This window comes from Puma concolor, chromosome B3 (genome assembly GCF_028749965.1).
Source record: "Puma concolor isolate L17-30 chromosome B3, mPumCon1.1.hap2, whole genome shotgun sequence".
NCBI lineage: Eukaryota > Metazoa > Chordata > Mammalia > Carnivora > Felidae > Puma > Puma concolor.
Window position 1 is genome coordinate 85,956,872 of NC_141672.1, and position 25,698 is coordinate 85,982,569.

The following is a 25,698-nucleotide window of genomic DNA, read 5'->3' on the forward strand; positions in this document are numbered from 1 at the left end:
ATTTCACTTGAAGATTTAGAAGTCCAGAAATTTGCCTTTACATTATTGGGATAAATATATTTACTTTGTGGTTCTTAGTTTTTAATATGCTAAGTTGCATCAAAGCAGTAATCTGCTTAAAAGATACAGTCTTCCCATGTACTGTAAATTATCTCAATATGTGGACTGGGAAATGGTTTTCTAATGATATAAATCATGAATATGTCTCTCAATTCAGTTTCCTAATTTTGTAATAGTCATTACACCTATAAATTGCTATTAAATTCATCACAAATATCTGGGAGGTGGAAGCCTTAATACTCGCCTCCCCCAGGTAGCCTCAGTAGTCTCACACATACATGCACATGAACAAACCTGACTATTTTTTAATAGCAAATATGCCAAAATTAAAATACACATGAGTATTATCACCTTTAAAGGAATCACTCTGGGAAGCTGGTTAGCTGTTGAAGAATATCAGGACTTCTCAACATCTTTTTGTGACTCCAACATCATCTTGTGACTTCAGAAGCCGGCACATTCTTTCCTATATCCCTGATCACAACAAATATATCCTTTAAGAATAAATTTGATTTTTTTTTGGAAGGAGTCAAAAGTTACCTCGGACCTATTATGATTAATTAAATGATCAAGATAGTAATATCTTCTTTGCTAAAAGTTGAGATATGACTATACAATCCTATGACTCATAGTCTGACTTAGAATTAATAGCACAGGTTTGGAATAAAAGTATATTATTAACTTATATTAACTTATTCCAGAATTTGAAGGACAAGGTTCATTAGGGCATATAATGTGTAAATGTACACAAATACCCACAAAGTAATACAAAAGTCACTAAGTAATTTTTATTTCATACTTTCTTGAACAGCAGAAGCTATATTACCTCTCCTGCTTCTGGCTGCCAGGCCACCAACCTTCAAGAACAAATAAGTGCCTTTACCTCTGAGATGGAGAGGAAAAAGAAGGCAGGACACAGGAAAAGTATTCAAAGAAGTAATGGTTGAAGATTTTCCATATTTGGCAAAAATCTAGAGATTCGAGAAGCTTGGTGTGGCAAAAATCCACACGAAGACACATCATGGTCAAACTCTTGACCCTAAGACCAAAAGAAGAAGAAGAAGGAGGAGGAGGAGGAGGAGGAGGAGGAGACGGAGAAGGAGAAGGAGAAGGAGAAGGAGAAGGAGAAGGAGAAGGAGAAGGGAAGGAGAAGGAGAAGAAATATCTTGAAAGTAGCCAAAGAGAAATACCACATTACCTGTAGGGTAAAAAGCAATGTGAATGACAGCAGAGTTTTCATTGAAACCATATGGGCCAGAAGGAAGTTGCAAAACAGTTTTCAAGTGCTGAAAGAAAAAAACTATCAACCCAGAATTCCCTGTCCAGTTAAAATAACCTTAAAAAATGAAGGGAAAAGGGATTGTGATTTTTAAGATTTGGGGTACAGCAGCCAATCTGGGATCTTTTCCTTGGGAAGGTAAGGGTAAACGGTAAGATCAGGAGAGGTACTTTGGGGAAGCAAGGAGTAAATGGGAGAGTAGAGACTGTTCCTTGAGGAATTGATCTAAGGGTTTAGAGAAGGCCTGGAGAACAAGAAAATCTTGAGGCATTCTGAAAAGTTCTTTGTAAACCCTACTTACGCAGTGATACTCTTCTCAGGCTGGATGCTCCAAGGACTCAGAAGTTATCTCCAAGGATCCACTTAAGGGCCAGTCTTTCCTTTGGAAGGTACAGAGTTTGTACATCCCAAGCCTGCTGAGCTAACCAAATGACAAAGAGCAACCAAATGCAATGTGTGGACTTTATCTGGATCTTGATTTGGGAAACAAAACACAACACTCTAAAACAAAGCAAAACAATGACCCTTTTCTTTTAACAGCTTATTAAAGTATAACTGACATACAATAAATTGCATATACTCAAATGTACTGATAGATAGATAGTGATACATGCATACATCTGTGAAAACATCACCACCATTCCAATTTTAGTATATGTGCTGCTGAAGAGAGCATAACCATCGCCACGATCAAAATAATGTCCATATTCTTGAGCCCCAAGAGTTTCTTCTTGTCCCTCTGGAATCCCTCCCTCTGGCTTATCCCTATCCTCCCTATCCCAGCCAGTCACTTATCTTCTATTACTAAGTTTGTATTTAGAATTTTATATAAATGGAACATAGCGTATGTATGTCTGGCATTATTCACTCAGCACAATTACTTTGAGATTCTTTTATTTTATTACTACATGGATAGTGTATTCCTTTTTATTGCTGGATAGTATCCCATTATATTGATCTCAATTTATTTTTACCTCAATTTTTCCATCACCTGTATCTTGATAAGCATTTTGGATTGTTTCCAGTTTGGGGATGAAGGTGTCATGGACATTCACATACATGTGCCTTCGCTTCTCTGGGTTAAAAACCTTAGAGTGGAATAGCTGTGTCATATGGTAGGTATATATTTAAGTTTTTTTTTTTTTTTTAAAGAAATTTTTTTTTTTTTCCCAACGTTTATTTATTTTTGGGACAGAGAGAGACAGAGCATGAACGGGGGAGGGGCAGAGAGAGAGGGAGACACAGAATCGGAAACAGGCTCCAGGCTCTGAGCCGTCAGCCCAGAGCCTGACGCGGGGCTCGAACTCACGGACCGCGAGATCGTGACCTGGCTGAAGTCGGACGCTTAACCGACTGCGCCACCCAGGCGCCCCTATATTTAAGTTTTTAACTAAAACTGCATGCTGGGACCTAAATGTAAAACCTAACACTATAGAACTTTTGGAAGAAAATACAGGGAAAAATCTTTGTGATCTTGAGTTAGGCAAAAATTTCTTGGATATCACAATAAAACATGATTCATAGAAGAAAAAAACTGATAAATTTGCACTTCCTCAAAAGTAAGGGCTACATGGGGGAGGGAGGTGGAAGGCAAAAAAATAAATAAAATAACTAAATTTGGGGCGCCTGCGTGGCTCAGTCGGTTAAGCGTCTGACTTCAGCTCAGGTCACGATCTCATGGTCCGTGAGTTCGAGCCCGGCGTCGGCTCTGGGCTGATGGCTCAGAGCCTGGAGCCTGCTTCCGATTCTGTGTCTCCCTCTCTCCCTGCCCCTCCCCATTCATGCTCTGTCTCTCTCTGTCTCAAAAATAAATAAAAACGTTAAAAAAATTAAAAAAAACTAAATTTTTTGTAAATCACTGTTAAGAGAATGAAAAGAGAAACCATAGACTGGGAGAAAAGCTTTGTAAATCATACATCTGAGAAAGGACTTACTTTGAGAATATATAAGGGATTCTCAAAACAAAATGATAAGAAAACAAGTAACTCAAGTTTTGAAATGAGCAGAAGAGGAACACCTGGCTGACTCAGTCAAGTTAAACATCTAACTCTTGATATCAGCTCGGGTCTTGATCTCAAAGTCTTGAGCTCAAGCCCCATATTGGGTTCCCTGCTGGGCATGGAGTCTACTTAAAATAAGTAAATTTAAGCAGACAAACAAACAAACAAATAAATAAGTAAATAAAATGGGCAGAAGATTTGAACGGACCAAAAATATAAATGCTAAATGAGCACAAGAACAAATGCTCAACATCATTAGTCATTAGGAAAATGTAAATTAAGACCCAGTGAATTATTACTACACACCTATTACAAGGTTTAAAATATAAAAGACTGACAATACCGATTACTAGCAAGGATGTAAAATACCTAGAACTCTCCTAAACTGGTGGGAATTTAAAATGGTACAACCACTTTGGAAAACAGTTTGTCAGTTTCTTTTATTGTGAAATTTCAACTTTGAAATTCTTCAAACTTACATAAAAGTTACAAGAATCGTCCAAAGAACTTTCATATATCCTTTTACTAAATTCCCCAATAGTCCATATTCTGCATGTGACTTATCATCATCTCTCCCTCTATTTTCTGAATCGTTTGAGAGCTAACTGCATATTCCTATTACCCATTAAGGCTGCAGTGGAAATTTCCTAGTAACAAGGGCGTTTTTCTAAGTGACCAGAGTACAACTAATGTCAGGAAATGAACACTAACATACTCCTGCCATCTAATCTACACACACCATCCCCCCTCAAATTTTGCTGATTGCTTTGATTATGTCATTTATGGGTCCATCATCCAGTACAGATTCCAATTTTAGACAAATAGAGAATTTTGAACATAGATGGGTATTAAAGGATGTTAAACAATTGTTACATTTTTAATCTGTAAGGATGACATGTTTGTAAAAAGTCTTCGCATATTAGAGATACATACCTAAGTATTTATAAAAAAAAAAATGATGTTTGAGATTTTCTTTGAGATTCAATCCTCAGGGAGGTGGAATGGACGGTGACAAATGAAATAAGACTGGCAAGACATCTATCATTGTTGAAGCTGGGTGATGAGTACAGGAGGGTTTATTATAATATTTCTTCTACTTTGATATATGTTTCAAATTTTCCATAATTTGAGAGTTTTTAAATGAAACACCAATGGAGAAATGGAAGGATTTGTAAAGATTGTAGTGGTATCATATTTGTGATTTAGAAACATTACTCTGGATACAATAGGAAAAAATGTCAAGTGGGGCAAGAATGAAAAACAGTGACTGTTTTTTGAGCTGTTGAAGTCATCCAAGGAAGAGGTGATAGTGGCTTGAACTAAGTTAGTGGTAATGGGAGGGAATAAAGTGGACAGACTGAAGAAATGGACTACCTGGATGTGAAAGTTGAAAGAAAAGGAATGCAGAATCCCTCTTTGTTGGCTTGGCCCAAGGTGGGCAGGGTGGCACCATTTACCTAGACAACACTGGGGGGGGGGGGGGGTGGTGCGGGAAACGAATCCCAAGGGACGGAAGGAAAAGATGGTTTGAAGAAGCCTTGGGTCGAAGGATCACATTTGTGTTATCACATTATCTGAGCCAGATAAGGGTGTTATCTGGGCCAGAATTGAATGATAAATGACAGCAAGATACTTAAGCAATCATTATTTAGCAAACAGTACAGGGGTAGGAAAGGTAGATAAAGAAGTGTCACTGAGACCTGAAATCTAACTTGAGGTAATACAATTATTTTTTTTAATGTTTATTCATTTTTGAGAGAGAGAGAGAGAGTGAGAAGAAGAAGAAGAAGAAGAAGAAGAAGAAGAAGAAGAAGAAGAAGAAGAAGAAGAAGAAGAAACAGAATCCCAAGCAGGCTCTGGGCTCTAAGCTATCAGCCCAGAGCCTGACAAGGGCTTGAATCCAGGAACCATGAGATCCTGACCTTAGCCAAAGTCCAGCGCTTAACCAGCTGAGCCACCCAGGTGTCCCAGTAATATGATTATTGTTTTTTATTTTTAATTTTTTAAAAGACGTGTATTTATTTTTGAGAGAGACAAAGCACGAGTGGGGGAGGGGCCGAAAGGGCGGGGGTGGGGGAAGAGACACAGAATCCAAAGTAGGCTCCAGGCCTCCCAAGGGGGGGCAAGGAGCCCAAGGGGGGTCTGGAACCTAGGAACCGTGAGACAATGACCTGAGTTGAAGTTGGAAGGGCAACCAACTGAGCCACTCAGGTGTCCCCAATATGATTATTCTTTTTTTTTTTTAATTTTTTTAAACGTTTTTATTTATTTTTGAGACAGAGAGAGACAGAGCATGAATGGGGGAGGGTCACAGAGAGAGGGAGACACAGAATCTGAAACAGGCTCCAGGCTCTGCGCTGTCAGCAGAGAGCCCGACGCAGGGCTGAACTCACGGACTGCGAGATCACGACTTGAGCCGAAGTCGGACGCTCAACCGACCAAGCCACCCAGGCGCCCCTATGATTATTCTTAATTTTTTTTTTAATTTTTTTTCAACATTTATTTATTTTTGGGACAGAGAGAGACAGAGCATGAACGGGCGAGGGGCAGAGAGAGAGGGAGACACAGAATCGGAAACAGGCTCCAGGCTTTGAGCCATCAGCCCAGAGCCTGACGCGGGGCTCGAACTCACGGACCGTGAGATCGTGACCTGGTCGAAGTCGGACGCTTAACCGACTGCGCCACCCAGGCGCCCCTATGATTATTCTTAATTGACGCGCTGCATTAGTAGGTAACTGAAAATGAAGTGCCATGACAACGTCTAGGTAGGTAGTTTATTTTATAAACTTGAAAAAATATGATTGGAGGCAGGATATAACAGAAAGACCCCCTAGGTTCACATTAAGTAAACTGGCCATCGGACATAATTCTCTTCAGGGGACCGTAGCTCATGAAAATGCCTGAGGGAAAGGAATTTTTCAATTGAAATTGCAAGGTGGTACCGGAGATTCTTAAAGATGGGAATGTAGGGACAGGACATGCACGGGATGTTGAATCCATCGTTAAGGGGTTGACTCTGGGGGCACGAAGCTGGGGAGACGGGAAGTAGAGGTCACGATCTTTACTCCTAGTAGTCTCCTGGGAAGGTTCAAGGTTAGACCCTAAGTGCCTTGAAAATTCATCAAAGTCTGCCCTTTTGAGTTTCTTGTCACTACCTGTGCTAACGTAAAGAAGCCCGAGGCATTTCTGTTAAAGAGACTTATTTCGTGAAAATATTTGCCCTTATCATTCCATTCTCACTGATTTAACTTCTCACGTTCCTGCAGATTCCTTTGCTCTAGTTCTCCCGCAATATACCGGTGCAAAGCCGTACCCCGCCCATTGTTCCCTGGCTCCCTTGCTGGAGCTCCTCCAGCCGCTGGAGGCAATTTGGGGAGCTTCGCTCCGCCCCAGGGCCTGTCCCCGGCGGGGCCCCGCCCCCGGCGCCTAACCCCTCCCACTGCCCCGCCCCCGGCGCCGAACCCCGCCCACGGCCAGTCTGGAGAGCCCAGCCCAGCTCCGGAGCCCGCCCCGGGCCCACCACCGCCACCGCACGGCTGCCCGGCCTGGGCCTCCGCGTCGCCATGGCTGGGGGCCGTGGGGGCCCCGGGCGCGGCCCGGACGAACCGCCGGAGAGCTATCCGCAGCGGCAGGAGCACGAGCTGCAGGCTCTGGAGGCCATCTACGGCGCCGACTTCCAGGACCTGCGGCCGGACGCGTGCAGATCGGTAGGAACGTGGCTGGCCCGGGTGGTGCTGGCGTGTTGCGGCCCAGCCTTTTCTTGTGACTTCCCCTGGCTAGGCCAGGCCCGGCCTTGCCGAGGCCGAGCCACAGGCCCTTTTTGGGATTCTTCAGTCGTTTAGGCTCTCCCGATTCCACCCACGCTTACCTTTGGTCCTTGCACCCGCAGCCGTTTGGCTGGTCTCCGGAACCCCCACCTGGGCCGAATTCTTTCACAGCCTTGTCTCCAGGTGGACTCCTCTCCCTTACCTGACACTACTTCTCATTTCCACTGACACCCCGTAACATCTCTGCCTCCTTCCAGCCTTGTCCTTCCCCCCCACCGCCCAAGCCCTTGAATTTGATACAACAGCGTATCATAGAGATGATTGCAACTTTGTTCTGAGAACGCTTTGGGCGACTTTCACAGACCTTACGGATCCCCCCAGTCAGAATTCTCTTAAGTCTCACCTTCCCTTGTGTTCAAAACTATAAGTCGTGTTATACCCCACTGTACTCCCCAGGTGTCCTCTCTGTTTTCGGAGGTGGAGGAACTTCCTTGAAGGAACTTACCAGAGAGTATATAGAATATATTCATCTTGGCGGTAAGGAGAGTGCAAAGGAGTGCGCTGAGTTAGACCTTTAAAATGACATTTGGTTTAAAATATTATTTCCCTTTCTGTCATGGAGTAAAGGCTTATTATACGCTGACCCTGATGGTTTTTCCCCCAATTTTGGAGAATTATCTCTGAGTATTGTCATTTAACAAGCAGGACCTTCCTTCATCTGCCTGTAATTCCTGCATTTCACATCTGTCTTAAGGACACATCCAGGATTTCCTCAACAAACAGGATCTTCTTTGTAGCTTTCAGAGCCAAACCTTCTCCCTCTCTCCCCAAGGGCTTCTTCCTTCATTAAATATTTATTATTCCAGCCATCAGGGAAACAGCCCAGGGCAAGACAGATCAAACCTCCGGTCCTCAGAGAGCGGACTTTTCTTTTTTTCTTTTTTAAATGTTTGTTTATTTTTGGGAGAGAAAGAGAGAGTGCCTGGAGCACAGGTGTGAATGGGAGAGGGGCAGAGAGGGGGGGGACCGAGGATCCCAAGCAGGCTCTGCTGACCTCTCTGCAAGCCTGGTGTAGGCTCAGACTCACGAACCCTGAGATCATGACCTGAGCCGAAATCAGATGCTTAATCAACTGAGCCACCCAGGCACCCCAGGGACCTTACTTTTCTAGTGCTTAAATTTCAAGAGTTTTTTTTTTAACCTGAAGTAGTAAAAAAGGTAAATATCCCCCTTATACTAAAATAAAAACATAACTTTCTGGCGATCTGGTAACTTCTCTTTCTTTTTTTTTTTAATTTTTTTTTCAACGTTTATTTATTTTTGGGACAGAGAGAGACAGAGCATGAATGGGGGAGGGGCAGAGAGAGAGGGAGACACAGAATCGGAAACAGGCTCCAGAGCCATCAGCCCAGAGCCCGACGCGGGGCTCGAACTCACAGACCGTGAGATCGTGACCTGGCTGAAGTCGGACGCTTAACCGACTGCGCCACCCAGGCGCCCCTGGTAACTTCTCTTTCTAAACACTGAGAATCAGGACATAGGCCCACTAAACAGCCGAAATGGGAGTTACAAAGTGTACCCGCTGTACTCCAGGCAAAGCCTGTAAGACTTCCCTTCCAAGCTACTTTATTTACTTATACCCGCTTAATTATCAAGTTCTAAGGCTGCAGAAAAATGAAAGGAAAAGGTGTTGCTGTACGTGGGGATATCAGTAATCCCAGAATTTACAGTTGGTGGTCTTTGTAACAAGAAAGAAGATTAACAAAAGCAAACAAAAGCAATAAAAGGCTGGCATAAGAATTCAGATAGCTGTCTGTGGCTCCTGGCCCAGGGTGAATAGCCTCTATACTTTCATAGGCCTTGCAGGCAAATAACTGATGGCCATTAACAAGAAGCAGAAGTGTAGTCATTCAACAAGTACTTATTATCACCTGCTGTTTGCCAGTCTTCACGGAGAGGTTACGCAGGTCCACAATCCTTTCTCGAAAACGCTAGCGATCTGTTAGTTTTAAAAATTCAGAAGTGTTTGTGTTCACTTCCCTGTGTGCACATTCCATACCTTGGTGTGGGGCTGGTGGGGGGCAGCATCCAGAATTAAACACAATGAAATGTGAATGTTCAGCTATTCACACTGACTGGGATCAATAAAGGCTTTTAATAGCCTCATCATGTCAGGCTGCCAATTTGCTGCCGATTTTGCTGCCAATAAATTCAGATCAGAATTTATTGACCTGAATAAGTTTCAGGTTTCTTTAACTTTTTGGGGGGATGTGTTATTATGTAGATTTCAGTTTACGAGCATATGTATATCATTTGTAAACATTTTGGGAGTGAACACTAAAAATTATTTTATATACTAAAGATCAGATACTACTAGATTAAAATTTAATTTACTCTAGAGTTACATGTTTATTATTAATTATTTTGGTTTATTTTCCATGTCAGCAATGGTCTGTTTATTTTATTTATTTATTTATTTTTTAATTTTTTTAACGTTTATTTTATTTTTGAGACAGAGAGAGAGCATGAATGGGGGAGGGTCAGAGAGAGGGAGACACAGAATCTGAAACAGGCTCCAGGCTCTGAGCTGTCAGCACAGAGCCCGATGCGGGTCTTGAACTCACGGACTGCGAGATCATGACCTGAGCCGAAGTTGGCCGCTTAACCGACTGAGCCACCCAGGCGCCCCTAGGTCTGTTTATTTATAATCTGATGTCTGTCCATTGCAAAGTTTCCTCCCAAAAGCTTGCTTCTGTCCTTGGGCCTCCCAATAGTATACGAGAGTCCTTGTTTTCCTACATTTTTGCCAATATTGTGAACATCAGGCTTTTTCATCTTTGCCAGTAGGTGGATGAAACATTTTTTTTTCCTGCTGTATTGTCTATTTTATTTTATTTTACTTTATTTTAATTTTTTTAGTAGTCTCTGTGCCCGGTGTGAGGCTCGAACTCAGAACCCTGAGATCAAGAGTCACACACTTACCTGACTGAGCCAGCCAAGCACCTCATGTATTTTTTTTTTCTTATTCATTTGTCAGCTATTTTATGTTTAAAACATTTTTGAGGGAGGAGGCAGAGTGAAGGAAACAGGATAAGAAGTGGGCTCCAAGCTGACAGCAGAGAGCCTGATGGGGGGCTTGAACTCACTAACCGCTAGATCATGACCTGAGCTGAAATCGGACACTTAACTAATTGAGCCATCCAGGGACTCCTTCTTTTAATTCTTTCATGACTTTGTTTTTATTTATTTGTTTGTTTTTATTTATTTATTTTTGAGAGGAGGGAGGCCAGAGAGAGGGAGAGAATCCCAAGCAGGCTGCCTTATCAGGCTTCTTTATCCATTCATCTGTCTATGGACATTTGGGCTCTTTCCATTATCTGGCTATTGTCAGTAGTGCTGCTATAAACATTGGGTGCATGTGCCCCTTCAAATCAACCTATTTGTATCCTTTGGATATATACCTAGTGGTGCAATTGCTGGGTCATAGGGTAGTTCTATTTTTAATTTTTTGAGGAACCTCCACACTGTTTTCCAGAGCGGATGCACCAGTTTGCATTCCCACCAGCAATGCAAGAGGGTTCCCCTTTCTCCAAATCCTTGCCAACATCTGTGGTTTCCTGAGCTGTTAATGTTAGCCATTCTGACAGGTGAGAGGTGGTATCTCATTGTGGTTTTGATTTGTATTTCCCTGACTGATGTTGAGCATCTTTTCATGTGTCTGTTAGCCATCTGGATGTCTTCCTTGGAAAAATGTCTGTTCATGTGTTTTGCTCATCTCTTCACTGGATTATTTGTTCTTTGTGTGTTGAGTTTGATAAATTCTTTGTTTATTTTAGATACCAACCGTTTGTCTGGTACGTCATTTGCAAACATCGCCTCCCATGCCCTCGGTTGCCTTTTAGTTTTGTTGATTATTGTTTTCTTCACTGTGCAGAAGTTTTTTTTGTTTGTTTGTTTTGTTTTGCTTTTTTATCTTAATGAGGAGAAAAGAGACACATTCTTAAACCAGTTTATTTTGTTGGCCCTGAGTGTTAGGAAGTGCCCAGAGAAAAGCACATCAGACTCAGCAGCAGGGGATGTGTGCGGGCATTGGCTGTGGGCTCCTCTGTAACAGTGGAGAGCATCTGGCTTCAGGATCCCAAGGAGAAGCGCATACAACTTCTATTTTATAGTTGCTTCCATTGCTACTTTTTATGCTGCTTTCATTTCACTTCCATTTTAATCTTTGAAACAAATTGGTTTTTTTCTCATGTAGATTTTATAGTTAATATATTTTGTATCTGCTACGTTCTGCATTGTGTTTTCCTCTTCCTTAGTGTTCTCAAACTTTTTTGGTTATCCCTTATTTTATTTGTCCGCAGATATTCCAGGAATTTGTTATTTCCTTGTGTAGGTGAAGTCAGAGAACTTTACCAACACTGTTCTAATAACCATTTATCTTTCAAATGCACAAAGGATCCCCTCCCTACCCCCTCCCCAGCACATCCTGATTGTTACATCATTTTTTTTTTTTAATTTTTTTTTCAATGTTTTTTATTTATTTTTGGGACAGAGAGAGACAGAGCATGAACGGGGGAGGGGCAGAGAGAGAGGGAGACACAGAATCGGAAACAGGCTCCAGGCTCTGAGCCATCAGCCCAGAGCCCGACGCGGGGCTCGAACTCACGGACCGCGAGATCGTGACCTGGCTGAAGTCGGACGCTTAACCGACTGCGCCACCCAGGCGCCCCTAATTGTTACATCATTTTTAATGGAGCCCTGTTCAGCTCCAGGACTCCTTGAATGCTTTAATGTGAGCTAATGCTTGATATCCTAAACATAGCTTGTCTAAAAGCCTCTTCTCATGTTGAGAAACCTCCCAATTTGCTCAAGGAAAGCCTGGCAAATAGTCTGTTCTTATGTCTAAAGTCACTTTTCCTGGACTGTTCTTCCCCCCCCCCCCCCCCCCACCCCTAATGTGCCTGTATTGGGTAGGATTCACTTTGGCTACATGTTAAAGAAAACTTAACAAAATTCAGTTTGCTGCACGCAGAAGTCTGGGGTCTAGGGCTTTTTCTAAATTGCTGTTCATGGTCCAAAATAGCTGCCTGAGCTCCAACCATCATATCTGCATTCCAGTCAGCAGGAAGGAGATAGGGATGAAGAAGTTGCCTGTGTTAGTTCGTTCATCTTATTAGCCAGAGATTAACCCAATGGCCACACTTAGCTGCAAAGGATTGCATCCAACTAAAAAATCAGGGGCTCTGTTGCCAAGAAATAGGGAGAGAATAGATATTGGGGGAACAATTAATAGTCTGCTGGGAAATACCCTGAAGTTTATGTCCTATGGAGAAGAATATCATTCTGATCCAGTTAAATTGTGAGCCAAAGATAAAGGCCTTGAAAGTAGCAGACACCTGGGGGTGCCTGGGTGGCTCAGTCACTTGGGGAACTGGATTCTTGATTTTGGCTCAAGTCCTGTCTCACGGTTCATGAGTTCAAGCCCCATGTCAGGCTCTGCACTGACAGTGCAGAACCTACTTGGGATTCTCCCTCGTCTCTCTATCTGTCCTTTCCCCACTGTGCTCTGTCTCTCTCAAAAAAAAAAAAAAAAAAAAGGTAGCAGACACCTGATAGCTCAGTGCCCCGCTCTTGGAGCTAGTTTTACTGGGTACTCAGATCCAGACAAGCTGGTAGATTTTGTCCAGTAGTATGTCATTCCTCAGTGGCCTCGGTCTGTTCCTTCATCCAAGCCCCCGTCACCGGGCTCGTGCGCCTGGTAAAGCTCTGCAACCTCTACGCACCCAGGAGTCTCTTCACTTTGTTACAAAACTCCTTCCTCTTCCTCAAAGTTTGTTTTTGGCATTACCTGGCTCACCGCCATTGTCACTGCTGTGCTTGGTGTCCTGTTGTGGAAATAACGGGAACACTACTAGACCTGCATGGTGTATGGCTGGTCCAGCCCAGGAGGGTCTGCAGGGTGCTTACAACTTCTTTAGGCCCCAGAGTTCTGTATGTGCTGTTCCCCCTTGTGCTTCAGGTACTGCCCCAGAGGCCTCCTCCCCTGAGGCTTGCCAGCAATCTGTAACTGGATTCGCTGTGCTTTATGAAGCATTCCCTTTAGTAAAGAGTATTTTCAACCTGTGTAATCCCCCAATCGGCCTCGTTTTTCTGAAGGTTGCTTCCTATTCCCGTGACTCTGGGTGCACAGTGAAGGGCTCTCTGTACCATTTCCTGTAAGGCCTAGTTACACTGACGTACACTTTTCACTTCCTTGATGAAGACAAAAGGGAATGTTAAACCAGATCTGCTTTCTTACCTGTCCGGGGATACCTCACTTCATGGGGTACGTGTCTGTGTGTTGGAAGTTCATTTCCACCCTGGGCCCAGGAAAGACCTATCCTTTGGTTTACGTTTGTAGTTTCTACTTACGCAGCTTGCTGATAATTTTAGTTCTGCTTACGTTGACCTAATTCTTGCTCCTTGAAGCTATAGAGGGCTACTCTCGTTTTGTTGCTTCAAAAACAGAAGATCTGCTGTTAACTCCTGGGTGGTGTGCTTGCATTATAACATCTTGACTTGCCCATCGTACATTGGGCTTGTCAGGTGCTGAGTATTTTACTTTAAGAAAACCGTTTATGTGGCATTTCCCCTCATTTTCTTACCTATTTCTTTGGCCTCTTGTAAGCTATTAGTCATACAGAGTTAGAGCAATATTCTCACTGGTTTGTTCTGAAATAAAATTTTCACTGGTCAACAGCCAAGCTAGAAAATGAAAGGCAGAATAATGTGTAAGTGAAGATTTATTTTTTTATTTTTATTCTTAAAAAAAATTTTTTTTTGATGTTTGTTTATTTTTGAGAGAGAGAGAGACAGAGCACGAGCAGGGGAGAGGCAGAGAGGGAGACACAGAATCTGAAGCAGGTTCCAGCCTCTGCACCGACAGCAGAGAGCCTGACATGGGGCTCAAACTTAGGAACCGTGAGATCATGACCTGAGCCAAAGTTGGATGCTTAATCAACTGAGCCACCCAGGGGCCCCATATTCTTTTTTTTAAGTGAAGATTTATTAGTATAAGATAAATTGACCCCCTCCTACTTTTGATACTAAAGCATTCTCTGTTTTCTGAAATGAATATATAATAGGGAGCAAAAATGTATTTTCTTCCTTCCTTCCTTCCTTCCTTCCTTCCTTCCTTCCTTCCTTCCTTCCTTCCTTCCTTCCTTTTTCTTTTTTTAGAGTAAGCTCTCTATGCCCAACATGGGGCTTGAACTCCCAATCCTGACATCAAGAGTCTCATGCTTAACTGACTGAGCCAGCCAGGCGCTCCCAAAAGAGTATCCTCTTGACAAAATGATAAGTTGGTGATCATAATGTCTTTCCAAACTTTGTGGCCTGTAAGATGAGAAAGGCTGAAAAGGTTTGATCTGGTGGAGAAAGCACTGGTAAAATTTTGTTTTGAGTCTAGACTTTCTCTCAATTTTTACATCCCTACCATGCTGGATTCTTGTTAGAAAATGAATAACAGTAACAGCAAAGACTGGTTGGAAAGATTTACTTCAAAATAATCTCAGGTGGTGTTTGCGGGTAGGGGTAACATATAGATACACAAGGTTGGCCATCAGTAGGTAATTGTTGAAACTGTATGGTAGGCACATGGAGTTCATTGTATCGTTACCAGCTCGTTTGAAATTTTCCATAATAAAAAGTTTTTCCAAAAGTGAGTCTGTTGAAGAAGACTGGCTGGTCGTGGCAATAATCTTTCCTTTTCTTCCTAGCAACTAAGTATCTTAGCTGCTCTTAGCAGTTACATGCTTCCTGTGCAAAGTTCTGTCTAATATATAGAGCAGGGAACGGCTGTCTGCCATGGTTAGAGGGGAACTAGGAGGCCTGGAGCCCTGTTCAGTCTCACACTCAAACCTTTGAGGCTCCTCTGCGGAAACCCACCAGCCTCTCCCTGCTTGTTCTTCTCACGTTCCTCTGTCATTCTAAAGAAGGGCCCCTCCTCCTGTCTGTCTCTCTTTTGCCCAGGATCCATGGCTGTCTGCCCTCTGATAGGTCCTAATTGTGTCTCTTTCCAGTTCTTCTGTAGTATTCCTTCCCATCAGCATCCTCACACACTCTAGTATCTCTCATCTTTAAAGACGGAGCAAGAGATACCTCCCTTGCTTTCACATCCTCCTCTGTCTGTGGCCCCATTCTCTGTGCACTTAATGCCCAAACCCAAACCTCCCTGAAGGGCTTGTCTAGACTCACTGAGTCTCACCTTCACCCCTCGTCACACCAGGGTCTGCGTTCGGTGCCTGTGGAGCCTGCTCTTGGCAAGGTCACCTACAGGCCCGTGTTACCCCAGCAGGGGATGGTCTCTGTCCTCATCCTGTTCCACCTCAGGAGCATCTGGGACAAGGCCCGTTCCTTCCGTTTCCCTCCCTGGAGACCCAGTCTTTTTGTCCACCTTATCTCACGTACACCTTCTTTCTCCTCTGCTACCAACACAGGCTGAATTGTTACAGTAGCTTTTGACTCTTGCTCTTACTCTACCTTGTTCACTCTTTACTCAGCCACCAAAGTGGTCTTTCAAAATAAATGTTAGATCATATCATTCCCATCTTAAAACCCTGCCCGATATTTCACCTGGCTGCCAAGGCCCTTTGTGCCCCGGCCGATCTTCATCACACCTGCTTACCTGGTTTCTGCATCCCTCCTCTGTTCCAGGCATGCTGGCCTCCCTTTGGTTTTTGGAATACACCAACCTCTTGATCACTTTGAACCTCTTCACGTGCCTTGTCTGGAATGCTCCGTCTCTGGCTTGTCTCACCTTAGGTTTGATGTCCTCAGATGGGTCTTCCTGATGACCACGTCCAAGTATGTTCCCTCACATCCACTGCCAGTCGTTCTCGAATTAGAGTGTAGGGAGACAAGATTTTGCTTTTGTCTTCTTAGGGGTCTCTGGCTAGATATGAGAATTTAATTGATATGAGATGAGGCAGATCGACAGGAGAATAGCATACAGATTTTTTACACGTAGATAGGAAACCCCATAGGAAAATGAAGACCCAAAGAAGTGGCCAGACCTCAGTGTTTAGATGGTGGGTTGAGCAAAGAGAAGGAATTGTGGAAAAGTAACTAACAAATCTGGGGAGGCTGAAGAAAGGCAAGAGTCCTTTTACCAAGTTCTGTTTGTACAGAATCCTCTCGGCCTCGATATTCTGTGTCTGGTAGTGAGAAGATTTCCTTCTTAATATAGGAGGGCATCTTTCACATGAGAGTTTTATCGCCTGCTTTCAGGAAGAAAAGAGAAGGTTGGAGGGCCTTTCTTGCACCTTCTGTTTTTAAGCACCCTTAGCTCAAAATAATGCTTATGCCAAAGTGGCGTATTTTGGGGTGCCCTATTCCATCACTGTTCAAGAGCATCACGCCTTCTCTTCAACAGCACTTTCCGAACTTGAACCTGTGTATTTATTATTTGTGTTCCCAAGTTCCGTGACAGCTGGAACCACGTCTGTTTTCTCTCTTTGGTGTGCTACCAGTGCCTGACAGAGCGATGCCCAATAAGTGTGGGTGATGAGGCGTGATGGCTGGATGAGTAGATAAAAGACCTCCTGGCTCACAGGGTGTTTAACCCTTCCAGGACCACGCAGAGCCTTACCACAACTTTTAGCAAGGATTAGGATAAAGCCTCATGAAAACTGACCTTATGTATTTTATACGCATGGTTGATGAGAATTTTATTATGTAATTCGGGGTACCGTGTGTTGTAAATATCTGTTAGAATTTAGTGTTGCTAAGTGCTTTGTTGCCCCTGAAAGATTTTTATGCCTTTCCTTTTCTGGGAAGTGTGAAAGAATGTCACATTTCCCTTTTTGCCCTGGCTACTTATTTGTTTCAAGACAAAGTCAAGGCTCAGCCCCAGCACCTCGGATCGGCACTAGCAAGGGAGCAGCTAATGTGAAAGACACAGGTTTGGAGTCAAGGTTGGATCTGAAATCTGGCCTTGTCACCGTGTACCTGTGGGCAAGAAACGGAAACTTTCTGAGCCCGAGCTGCTTGCTCTGTAGAACGGAGATGGGGCCTACCTGGCACAGTTGGTGAAGTGCCTGGACCAGGAGAGTACACGTTTCTTCCCTCAGCGTCCCTTTTCTCAGGGATGAAATTATAGATAATTATAGATATTATAGATAATATAGATATTATAGATAATATCAGCTGCCTCAGACCTTTTTTGGAAAAAAAACATTTAATAAGTTAAAGAACAATAAATAGAATATTTAGTTATTTGGCGAAAAGCAGTTGGATGGAAGCATGTCCAAGTTAGAAGAGCCATCAGATTTCCATGATAAGGTTTTCACTTGTTATTATCTCATTACTCAGATTCCAATTGAAATTCTTCCTGCTCAAGAGGTCCTTGGCACACCTGTCTGACTCTATCATTTTGCCTTCTTTTCTTTCTTTCTTTTTTTTTTTTTTTGTTAATGTTGATTTATTTTTGAGAGAGAGAGACCAGGAGAGGGACAGAGTGAGCGGGGGTGCGGGGTGGGGCGGGGGTGGGGGGGAGACAGAGGATCTGAAGCAGGCTCTGTGCTGACAGCAGAGAGCCCAGTGCGAGGCTGGAACTCAGGAACGGTGAGGTCCTGACCTGAGCCAAAGCTGGATGCTTGACGGACTGAGCCACCCAGGTACCCCTGCCTTGTTTTCTTTACAGCACTCATCACTACTGAGATTACTCATTTGCCTTCTTATCTGTATTGGCCAGTTAGGCTCATGTCTGTCTGAATTTACCCCTGTACTCCTAGCCTCTAGATCAGTACCCATGCATAATCATGGGATCAGCGCTCAGTAACATCTATTGAATGAATGGAAGCTTACGTGGAATGTTTGGCTCACTCCTTAGATAACTTTGAAAGGGAAAATGCAGTCTCTCTGGCACGGGTTTTGTTTTTAAACCACACTTTAGGAAAAGATGACCGAACACCTATATAAAAGTACAACGACACGTACTATCTGAAAAGTTGAACATTAGAGCTAGATGGTCATTATCTTAATTGCTCATGGTTGGCTCTCTGGGGCAGGAAAAAAAAAAAAAGATTTTCTTTTTCTCTTTTAGGTCAATGAGCCTCCTGAAATCAATTTAGTTCTGTACCCTCAGGGCCTAACTGGTGAAGAAGTATACGTGAAGGTGGATTTGAGGGTCAAATGCCCACCAACCTATCCAGATGTGTGAGTACATTTATGAATACCTTTTGATGTGACATCACTTCTCTGTTTTGACATCATGGAAACAGATTGACATTAATGGTATTTTCTTCTTCCTGCCTCCATTCCACTTAAAATTTCCTTCCCTGTCACCTGTATTTCATCAAAACTACATCAGCAGTAAACATTTTTATGAAACCTGTCTCATGTTAAGTCTGCTTACAGTGGTAGAACAGTACCAGATACTAATATTTGCTCCGTGACCAATTGTTTGCTTTTTCTGATGTGTTAATTTTCTTCTTTCTTTTTTTCTTCTTTTCTGATGTGTTAATTTTTGTTTAATTCTTCCTAAATTGGAAAGAGGAACAATCTAGAAGAAAGGGATGGGGCACCCGGGTGGCTCAGTTGGTTAGGCGTCCAACTCTTTTTTTTTTTTTTTTTTTTTAATTTTTTTTTCAACGTTTATTTATTTTTGGGACAGAGAGAGACAGAGCATGAACGGGGGAGGGGCAGAGAGAGAGGGAGACACAGAATCGGAAACAGGCTCCAGGCTCTGAGCCATCAGCCCAGAGCCCGATGCGGGGCTCGAACTCACAGACTGCGAGATCGTGACCTGGCTGAAGTCGGACGCTTAACCGACTGCGCCACCCAGGCGCCCCCAGGCGTCCAACTCTTGATTTTGGCTCAGGTTGTGATCTCAGAGTTGTGAGATCGAGCCCCGTGTTGGGCTCTGCGCAATAGCTTTCTGGACCTAATGGAAGTTTTATTCCCTAGAGGAGAAAGGACTTTTGTCTGTTACTAGGGGCACTGCTGATGAGTCTCCACCATGCAGGGCTTGCTGTATCCCTGGCCCTACCCAGTGATGCTAGAAGTGCTCTTCAATCTGTGAGACAACCACAAGACCCCACCATTTTCAAACTCCCCCCGAAAGCGTACTGCCTCTGGGTGAGAACCACTGGTAGAGCAAGAGCGTTGGCAATCAGTGGTCAAGTATTGCATGTGAGCAACTGGGGTAGGGGCCGAGGGAGGGAGAGAGAATCCCAAGCCGCCTCCATGCTACCAGCACAGAGCCCAATGCAGGACTCGATCCCACAACCCTCGGATTGTGACCTGAGCGGAAATCAAGAGTCGGACGCTCAACTGGCTGAGCCACCCAGGCACCCCACGTATTGTCTTTTTGAAGTATATGTATATTTCGTGTAATCTTTCCTGAGACATTACACACGGAGAGGCAGATTGGCTTGGATGATATTTGTGGTTTGAGCTTCTTATGCAGGAACCAGTGGAGAAAAGTGACAAATAAAAGGATGCAGTGCCTCACAGAGTGGGTGGTAAATTTATGGAAATTTGTTATCCAGAAAATTCAGAGAGGTCAAGATGAGCTGCTTGAATCTAGTAACCCTCTTTTGCCTCTAACACTGCGCCTAGAGTAGGTATAGTAGGTATTTAGAAAGTTAATTAATGAATTAGTAAAAGGGTGATTACATTTATGAAAGAAAAACAAGGCAGTGTCTCTCTAGGTTTTATTTTGCCTGACACCAAATAGGTGGTGGTGTCTTTTCTGACAGCTGGGTTCGGTTTTGATATGAACTAGCCATGTTTTGTTGTTGTCGTTGTTTGAGACAGAGACGGAGGGTGCAAGTGAGTGGGGGGTGGGGGAGCAGAGAGAGGGAGAGAAAGAGAGAGAATCCCACAAGGGGCAGAGAGAGAGAAGCAGGGCTCACCCGATGTGGGGCTTGCGCTCACCAGAAGTGGAGCTCGTGCTCTCCTGAACTGGGGGGCACGAAGTCACCCAAAGCTGGGCTTCTGGTCCGTGAGATCATCACCTGAGCTGAAGTCACATGCTTAACCAGCTGAGCCACCCAGGTGCCCCACAGACTAGCTGTGGTTATTGCAGACCTCACGAGTTAAGGGCTCAGTTCCACAAAACTTCAAACCCCGGTTGCACGTACCGCATTTCCAGTCAACCAGCCGTAAATATGGCCTTCAACCCTGTCCTTAGGTTTGGAAATTTGTTAGAACAGCTTGTAGAACTCAGGAAGGCTTTGCTTTCAACTAATTACCAGCTGACTATAAAGGATATAACACAGGATGAGCTGAATGAGATAGGTATGTAGGCAAGGAATGCAGAGTTTGTCTGCCTTTGGACATTGACAGGTATTCCCTGGGGACACAGTCACCCCTGATTGAGAACCACTGCACTAGGGGACCATTCTGGCAAATCTTGATGTGTCTAATTGATAAAAATATTTTGGGATGATTTATTGATTGATTTTATTTTGAGAGAGAGAGAGTGTGTGTGTTCCTGTGTGCCAGCAAGGGAAGGGTAGAGGGAGACAATCTCAAGTAGGTTCCATGCCCAGCATGGAGTCCGACTGGGGGGGGCTTGATCTCATGACTGTGAGATTATGACCTGAGCCAAAATCAATAGTCAGATACTCAGAGTGCCTGGGTGGCTCCAGTCAGTTGAGTGTCTGACTTTGGCTCAGGTCATGAACTCACGGTTTGTGAGTTTGAGCCCCGTGTAGGGCTCACTGCTGTCAGCGCAGTGCCTGCTTTAGATCCTCTGTCCCCTTTCTCTCTGCTCTATCCCCCCCCCCACCCCGTCTCTGCCCCTTCCCTGCTTGTGCTCTCTCTCTCAAAACATTGAAAAAAAAAAAAAAAAGACAACCATTGGAGTCACCCAGGAGCCCTGGGATGATTTCTAAAAAAGAAAAAAAAAAAAAAAACACGGAAATGATTATAAAAGAGCCATAAAGTAGACATTATAATCTCAGCTATATGAAATTATAAATTATGTGCCAAGGACATAGAAAGCTGAAAAAAAATTGGGGGGCGGATTTTTAAAGTTTAATTATTATAGATGGGTTTTTTCATCATTCTATTAACATTGATTGCTATGTAATGACTGCTGAATTAAAAAAGTTATGTAAGGCTTGACTTGGGGGAGCATTCTTATTGTTGGAGATGATATGGTACGGGAAAACTTTGTTTTTCTGCAAGATAGTCTTGGATGCAGATAGTCTTTGATGTGAGAGAGTTGTGGGTTAGATGGACCATACTCAGGACTGTATGTATGGCCTTTCCTTTCTTGTTCTCATATGTATGAACGCCTTTCTCTCAGGTTTCCATCTGTCCAAGGAGGTAATGATGTAGCAACCTACCACACCAGGGCAGTGAGAGAACGCAGAGGTAGTAAAATAGTAAAGGCTTTGCTAAACTAAAATCCCATCAGTTACTCAGAAATAATTGGTCGGAAGTAGAGCCAGCTTCTCTTCAGCGAAATCAAATAAAGTCGGTTTGATGTCAGTGAACTGTTATTGGATATCTATTGATGGGGAATCAAGGGGAAGCTGAGGAGTGGCAGCTGCATACCTCGCACAGGAAAGTGTTGAGTCTCGCTTGTGCTCTGCAGGGAGACGAGCGTTCTGGGCATCCTTGCAGAGCACACACAGGTAGATTCAGATGTGAGTGGGTGAGTGGGCATTTCCACCTTGGTGGCAATCACAAGGAGTGACACAACATGCATGTAGTGGGGATGCTGGATGGATCGCTGAGTCCTCGTCTGCTTTTTGGGTTTTTTTTTTTAAAGATTTTATTTTTACGTAATCTCTGCACCCAACGTGGGGCTCGAACTCACAACCTCGAGGTCAAGAGTCACGTGCTCCACTGACTGAGCCAGCCAGGTGCCCCAACCGAGGCTTCATCTTGCCTGGTTGTGCTTGGCCTGTTTTATGCTGGAGCAAACGAATGAGCCCAGAGCACTTGGACTCTTGCGGGTGAACTGTGAGAGCTGGGTAATTGTTGGGGCAAGTCAGAATTGTTGGGGGCTTCTCCCCCAGGGGGCACAGGTGACCCCATGTCAAGCACTGTGTCAGCAGAGTTGCTGGGATGCCGTTGAAATCCTTTGAGATGAAGGGAAATGCTGCTGGCGGTATAGAGGCCTGTAGGAAATCCCTGGGCCTCAAGGTTGCACTTAGCAAATATTAACGCAAAGAGGCCATACTTTTTTGGCGTAACTCCTTTTTGTCTTTTTCTTTTCCAGAGTCCCCGAAATAGAGTTACAGAATGCCAAAGGTCTGTCAAATGAGAGTGTTCATTTATTAAAATCCCACCTAGAGAAAGTGGCCAAAAAACATTGTGGAGAGGTAAGATATGTTTAACTGGAGTTGTAAGAGGACAGTAGAAATCTCATCCCGTTCACTAGTGTTCACCTTCCTGCCTTTTCTTTGGCTTAGAGGCTGTTGCATTGCACCTCAAACCCAATTTTGACAAGAATGTTTTGTTTCTTGTTGATAGGTACAAAGAGGAACATTGTTATGTGTATTTTTTTTTAATTTATGGTTTTTATTAATGATAATTCATAGAGTGTGTATCAATGGTATACTGATGCTTCACAATTCTGAAAAGAGTCCATGTAACCCTGGCCCTACTGTGTGCACGCTTTGGACCTGGCATAATAACTTGATACTGACTTGAACCTTTACATTGGAAAATGTTTGCAGACAGTTTCTTTTTTTTTCTTTCTTCTTTTGTATATATTTTGGGGAGAGTGCAAGCAGGGTAGGGGCAGAGAGAGGGGGACAGAGAATTCGGAGCAGGCTCTGCAGTGACAGGCTGATAGTACCCAGCCGATGCGGGGCTCCGACTCACAAATCATGAGATCGTGACCTGAGCTGCAGTCGGACACTCAACCGATTGAGCCACTCAGATGCCCCCAGACAAGTAATTTCGCACCAAACCTTGCCACCTGCCCGTGTTTCATATCAGAAGAGCTCATTGTTTTCCTTCTCGGTGATTAGCGACATACTCTACTCCTTCAACGTCCCTTTTGTATCTTAGCATTTTCATTTAGTTGCTAATTCTCTTTTAATCCTCCGCACATGAAGATATGCATGAGCTTCCCCTTGGGTGGTAGATCTCTCTGGAGGGCTAGACTAGGTGGCTTACTCTGGGTTTCTTAGCCCAGACCAGTTCCCTTCAAGTATCATCTGTCTTTTCCTCGCTTTTGTGTAAAATCACTCATATTCACATGAGCCTAGGCAGCTCATGCTTAAGTATCCCATCCTGTAAAAACTGAGAAGAGTTAAGGAAGGACTTACCCCAGGCCTCTGCGTCTCTTTTGGACTTGTGGTAAAGTGACTAGACTGTTTTCCAGTTATGTTCTATAACACAGCAAGTCACAGCATGACCCGCTCACCCCTCTCCCCCCGCCTGGTACTGTTTCCAAGATGTTCAGTGATTGTTGAGCTACAGAGGTGATTGTTGAACAGCCTGGATAAAAAGCTAGTCCCTAGGAATTATTCCAAAGTTTTCTCTAAATAGTCTGATGTCTAACTGAAAAATAACGCGGAATTATATTGAAAATTCGACTATAGAATCCTCTGGCTTCTTGGATCCGTAATGTGTGATATTTTTTTGAAAATATCTTTGCTTTATTTTTTACAAGACAGTATTATTAATTGTATTCACTGAGCTGTACACTGGATCCCCAGAACTTATTCATTGTATAACCAGAAGTTTGTACCCTTTGACCAACATCGCTTCCCTTCTCCCACCCCCAGTCTCTGTTTTTAGGAGTGTTGGGCTTTTTTGGATTCCACATATAAGTGAGATCATCCAGTATTTGCCTTTCTCAGTCTGACTTATTTTACTTAGCATAATGCCCTCAAGGTCCATCCCTGTTTCCAACAACAGGATGTCCTTTCTCGTGGCCACGAAGTGTTCCTGTGTGTGTATGTGTGTACCACATCCTTATTCATCCATTGACAGACACGGAGGTTGTTCTCATGACTCGGCTTTTGTGAATAATGCAGCAATAACATGGGAGTGCAGATATCTCTTCAAGATCCTATTTTCATTTCCTTTGGTACCCAGAAGTGGGGTCGTTGGATCATATGGTAGTCTGTTTTTATTTTTTGAGAAAACGATCTCACTGTTTTCCACAGCGGCTGAACCAGTCTCATTCCCATCAACAGTGCGCAAGGATTCCCTTTGCTCCACATCACTTGTTATCTCTGATCTTGTTGATGACAGCCATTCTAACAGGTGTGAAGCGATAGCTCATTGTCCTTTTGACTTGCATTTCCCTGATGATTGGTGATGTTGAGCACCTTTTCGTGTACCTGTTGGCCTTCTGGATGTCTTCTTTGGAAAAATGTCTCTCCAGATCCTCTGCCCATTTTCTAACTGGATTATTTGGGATTTTGTTGCTGTTGTATGAGTTGCTTATATATTTTGACTATTAGCTCTATCAGATAGGTGATGTACAAATATTTCCTCTCATTCCATAAGTTGCCTTTTCATTTTGTTGATGGTTTCCTTTGCTGTGCGAAAGTTTTAGAATTTGATATAGTCCCACTTGTTTATTTTTGCTTCTGATGCCCTTTCTTGGGCTTTCTCTTAAATTACAGTTTTTACTTTGAGATAATTATAGATTCACATGGAGTTTTAAGAAATAATACTAAGATCTCATGTACCCTTTACTCAGTTTCGGGGATGTTACGTAAGTGGAATCATACAGTATGTATTCTTCGATACTGACTTTCTTTCCTTTTTTTTTTTTTTTAAAGTTTATTTATTTTTGAGAGAGAGACTGGGAGTTGGGAGGAGCAGAGAGAGAGGCAATCCCAAGCAGTCTCCCATGATGTCAGCGCAGAGCCCGAACCGGGCCTCAGTCCCATGAACCATAAGATCGTGACCTGAGCTGAAACCAAGAGTGGTTGCTTAATCCACTGAGCCGCCCAGGTGCCCCTTGGCTTTCTTTTCCCTGAGCATAATTCTCTAGCATATCCAGATTGTTGCATGTATCAGTAGTTATTATTTCTTATTACTAAGTAGTATTCCATGGTATAGATACACCACTGTTGATTTAGCCATCCACCAGGTGAAAGACATTTGAGTTGTTTCTAGTTTTTGGCTATTAAAAAATGAAGCTATTGAGTGATTCATATATAGGATTTTTTTTTAACATTTATTTTTGAGAGAGAGAGAGAGCATGTGTGCACAAGCAGGGGAGGGGCAGAGAGAGGGAGACACAGAATCTGAAGCAAGCTCCAGACTTCCAGCTATCAGCACAGCACGGGGCTTGAACCCACAAACTGTGAGATCATGACCTGAGCTGAAGTCAGATGCTTAACCGACTGAGCCACCCAGATGCCCCTATAGGGCTTTTTTTTTTTTATGTTTATTTATTTATTTTATTTTTTTATTAAAAAAATTTTTTTTATTACGTTTCTTTATTTTTGAGAGGCAGAGAGAGAGAGAGACAGCATGAGTGGGGGAGGGGCAGAGAGAGAAGGAGACACAGCATCCAAAGCAGGCTCTAGGCTTCGAGCTGTCAGCCCAGAGCCCCACGTAGGGCTCGAACCCACAAACCGTGAGATCATGACCTGAGCCGAAGTCGGACGCTCAACCGACT

At 43.5% G+C, this 25,698-nt stretch overlaps 1 protein-coding gene across 9 annotated transcripts in view; it reads left to right on the forward strand.

The window, feature by feature from the left end:
• Positions 1-6,825: 6,825 nt before the first annotated feature.
• Positions 6,826-25,698, forward strand: part of EIF2AK4 (eukaryotic translation initiation factor 2 alpha kinase 4) — a 100,325-nt gene continuing 81,452 nt past the window's right edge. For 4 of the 9 annotated variants that reach the window (XR_015252578.1, XM_025918816.2, XM_086710335.1 and 1 more), the window contains exons 1-3: positions 6,826-7,046; positions 18,190-18,302; positions 22,324-22,426. Coding sequence is in view for 7 of the 9 variants with exons in the window: in XM_025918816.2 (XP_025774601.1) it covers positions 6,903-7,046; positions 18,190-18,302; positions 22,324-22,426 (360 nt within the window). In the remaining 2 variants the exon portion in view is untranslated. Of the gene's footprint in view, positions 7,047-7,562; positions 7,644-15,800; positions 15,951-18,189; positions 18,303-21,402; positions 21,471-22,323; positions 22,427-25,698 lie in introns of all 9 variants that reach the window. The other 5 variants (XM_086710341.1, XM_086710336.1, XM_086710339.1 and 2 more) reach the window with 5 other exon arrangements.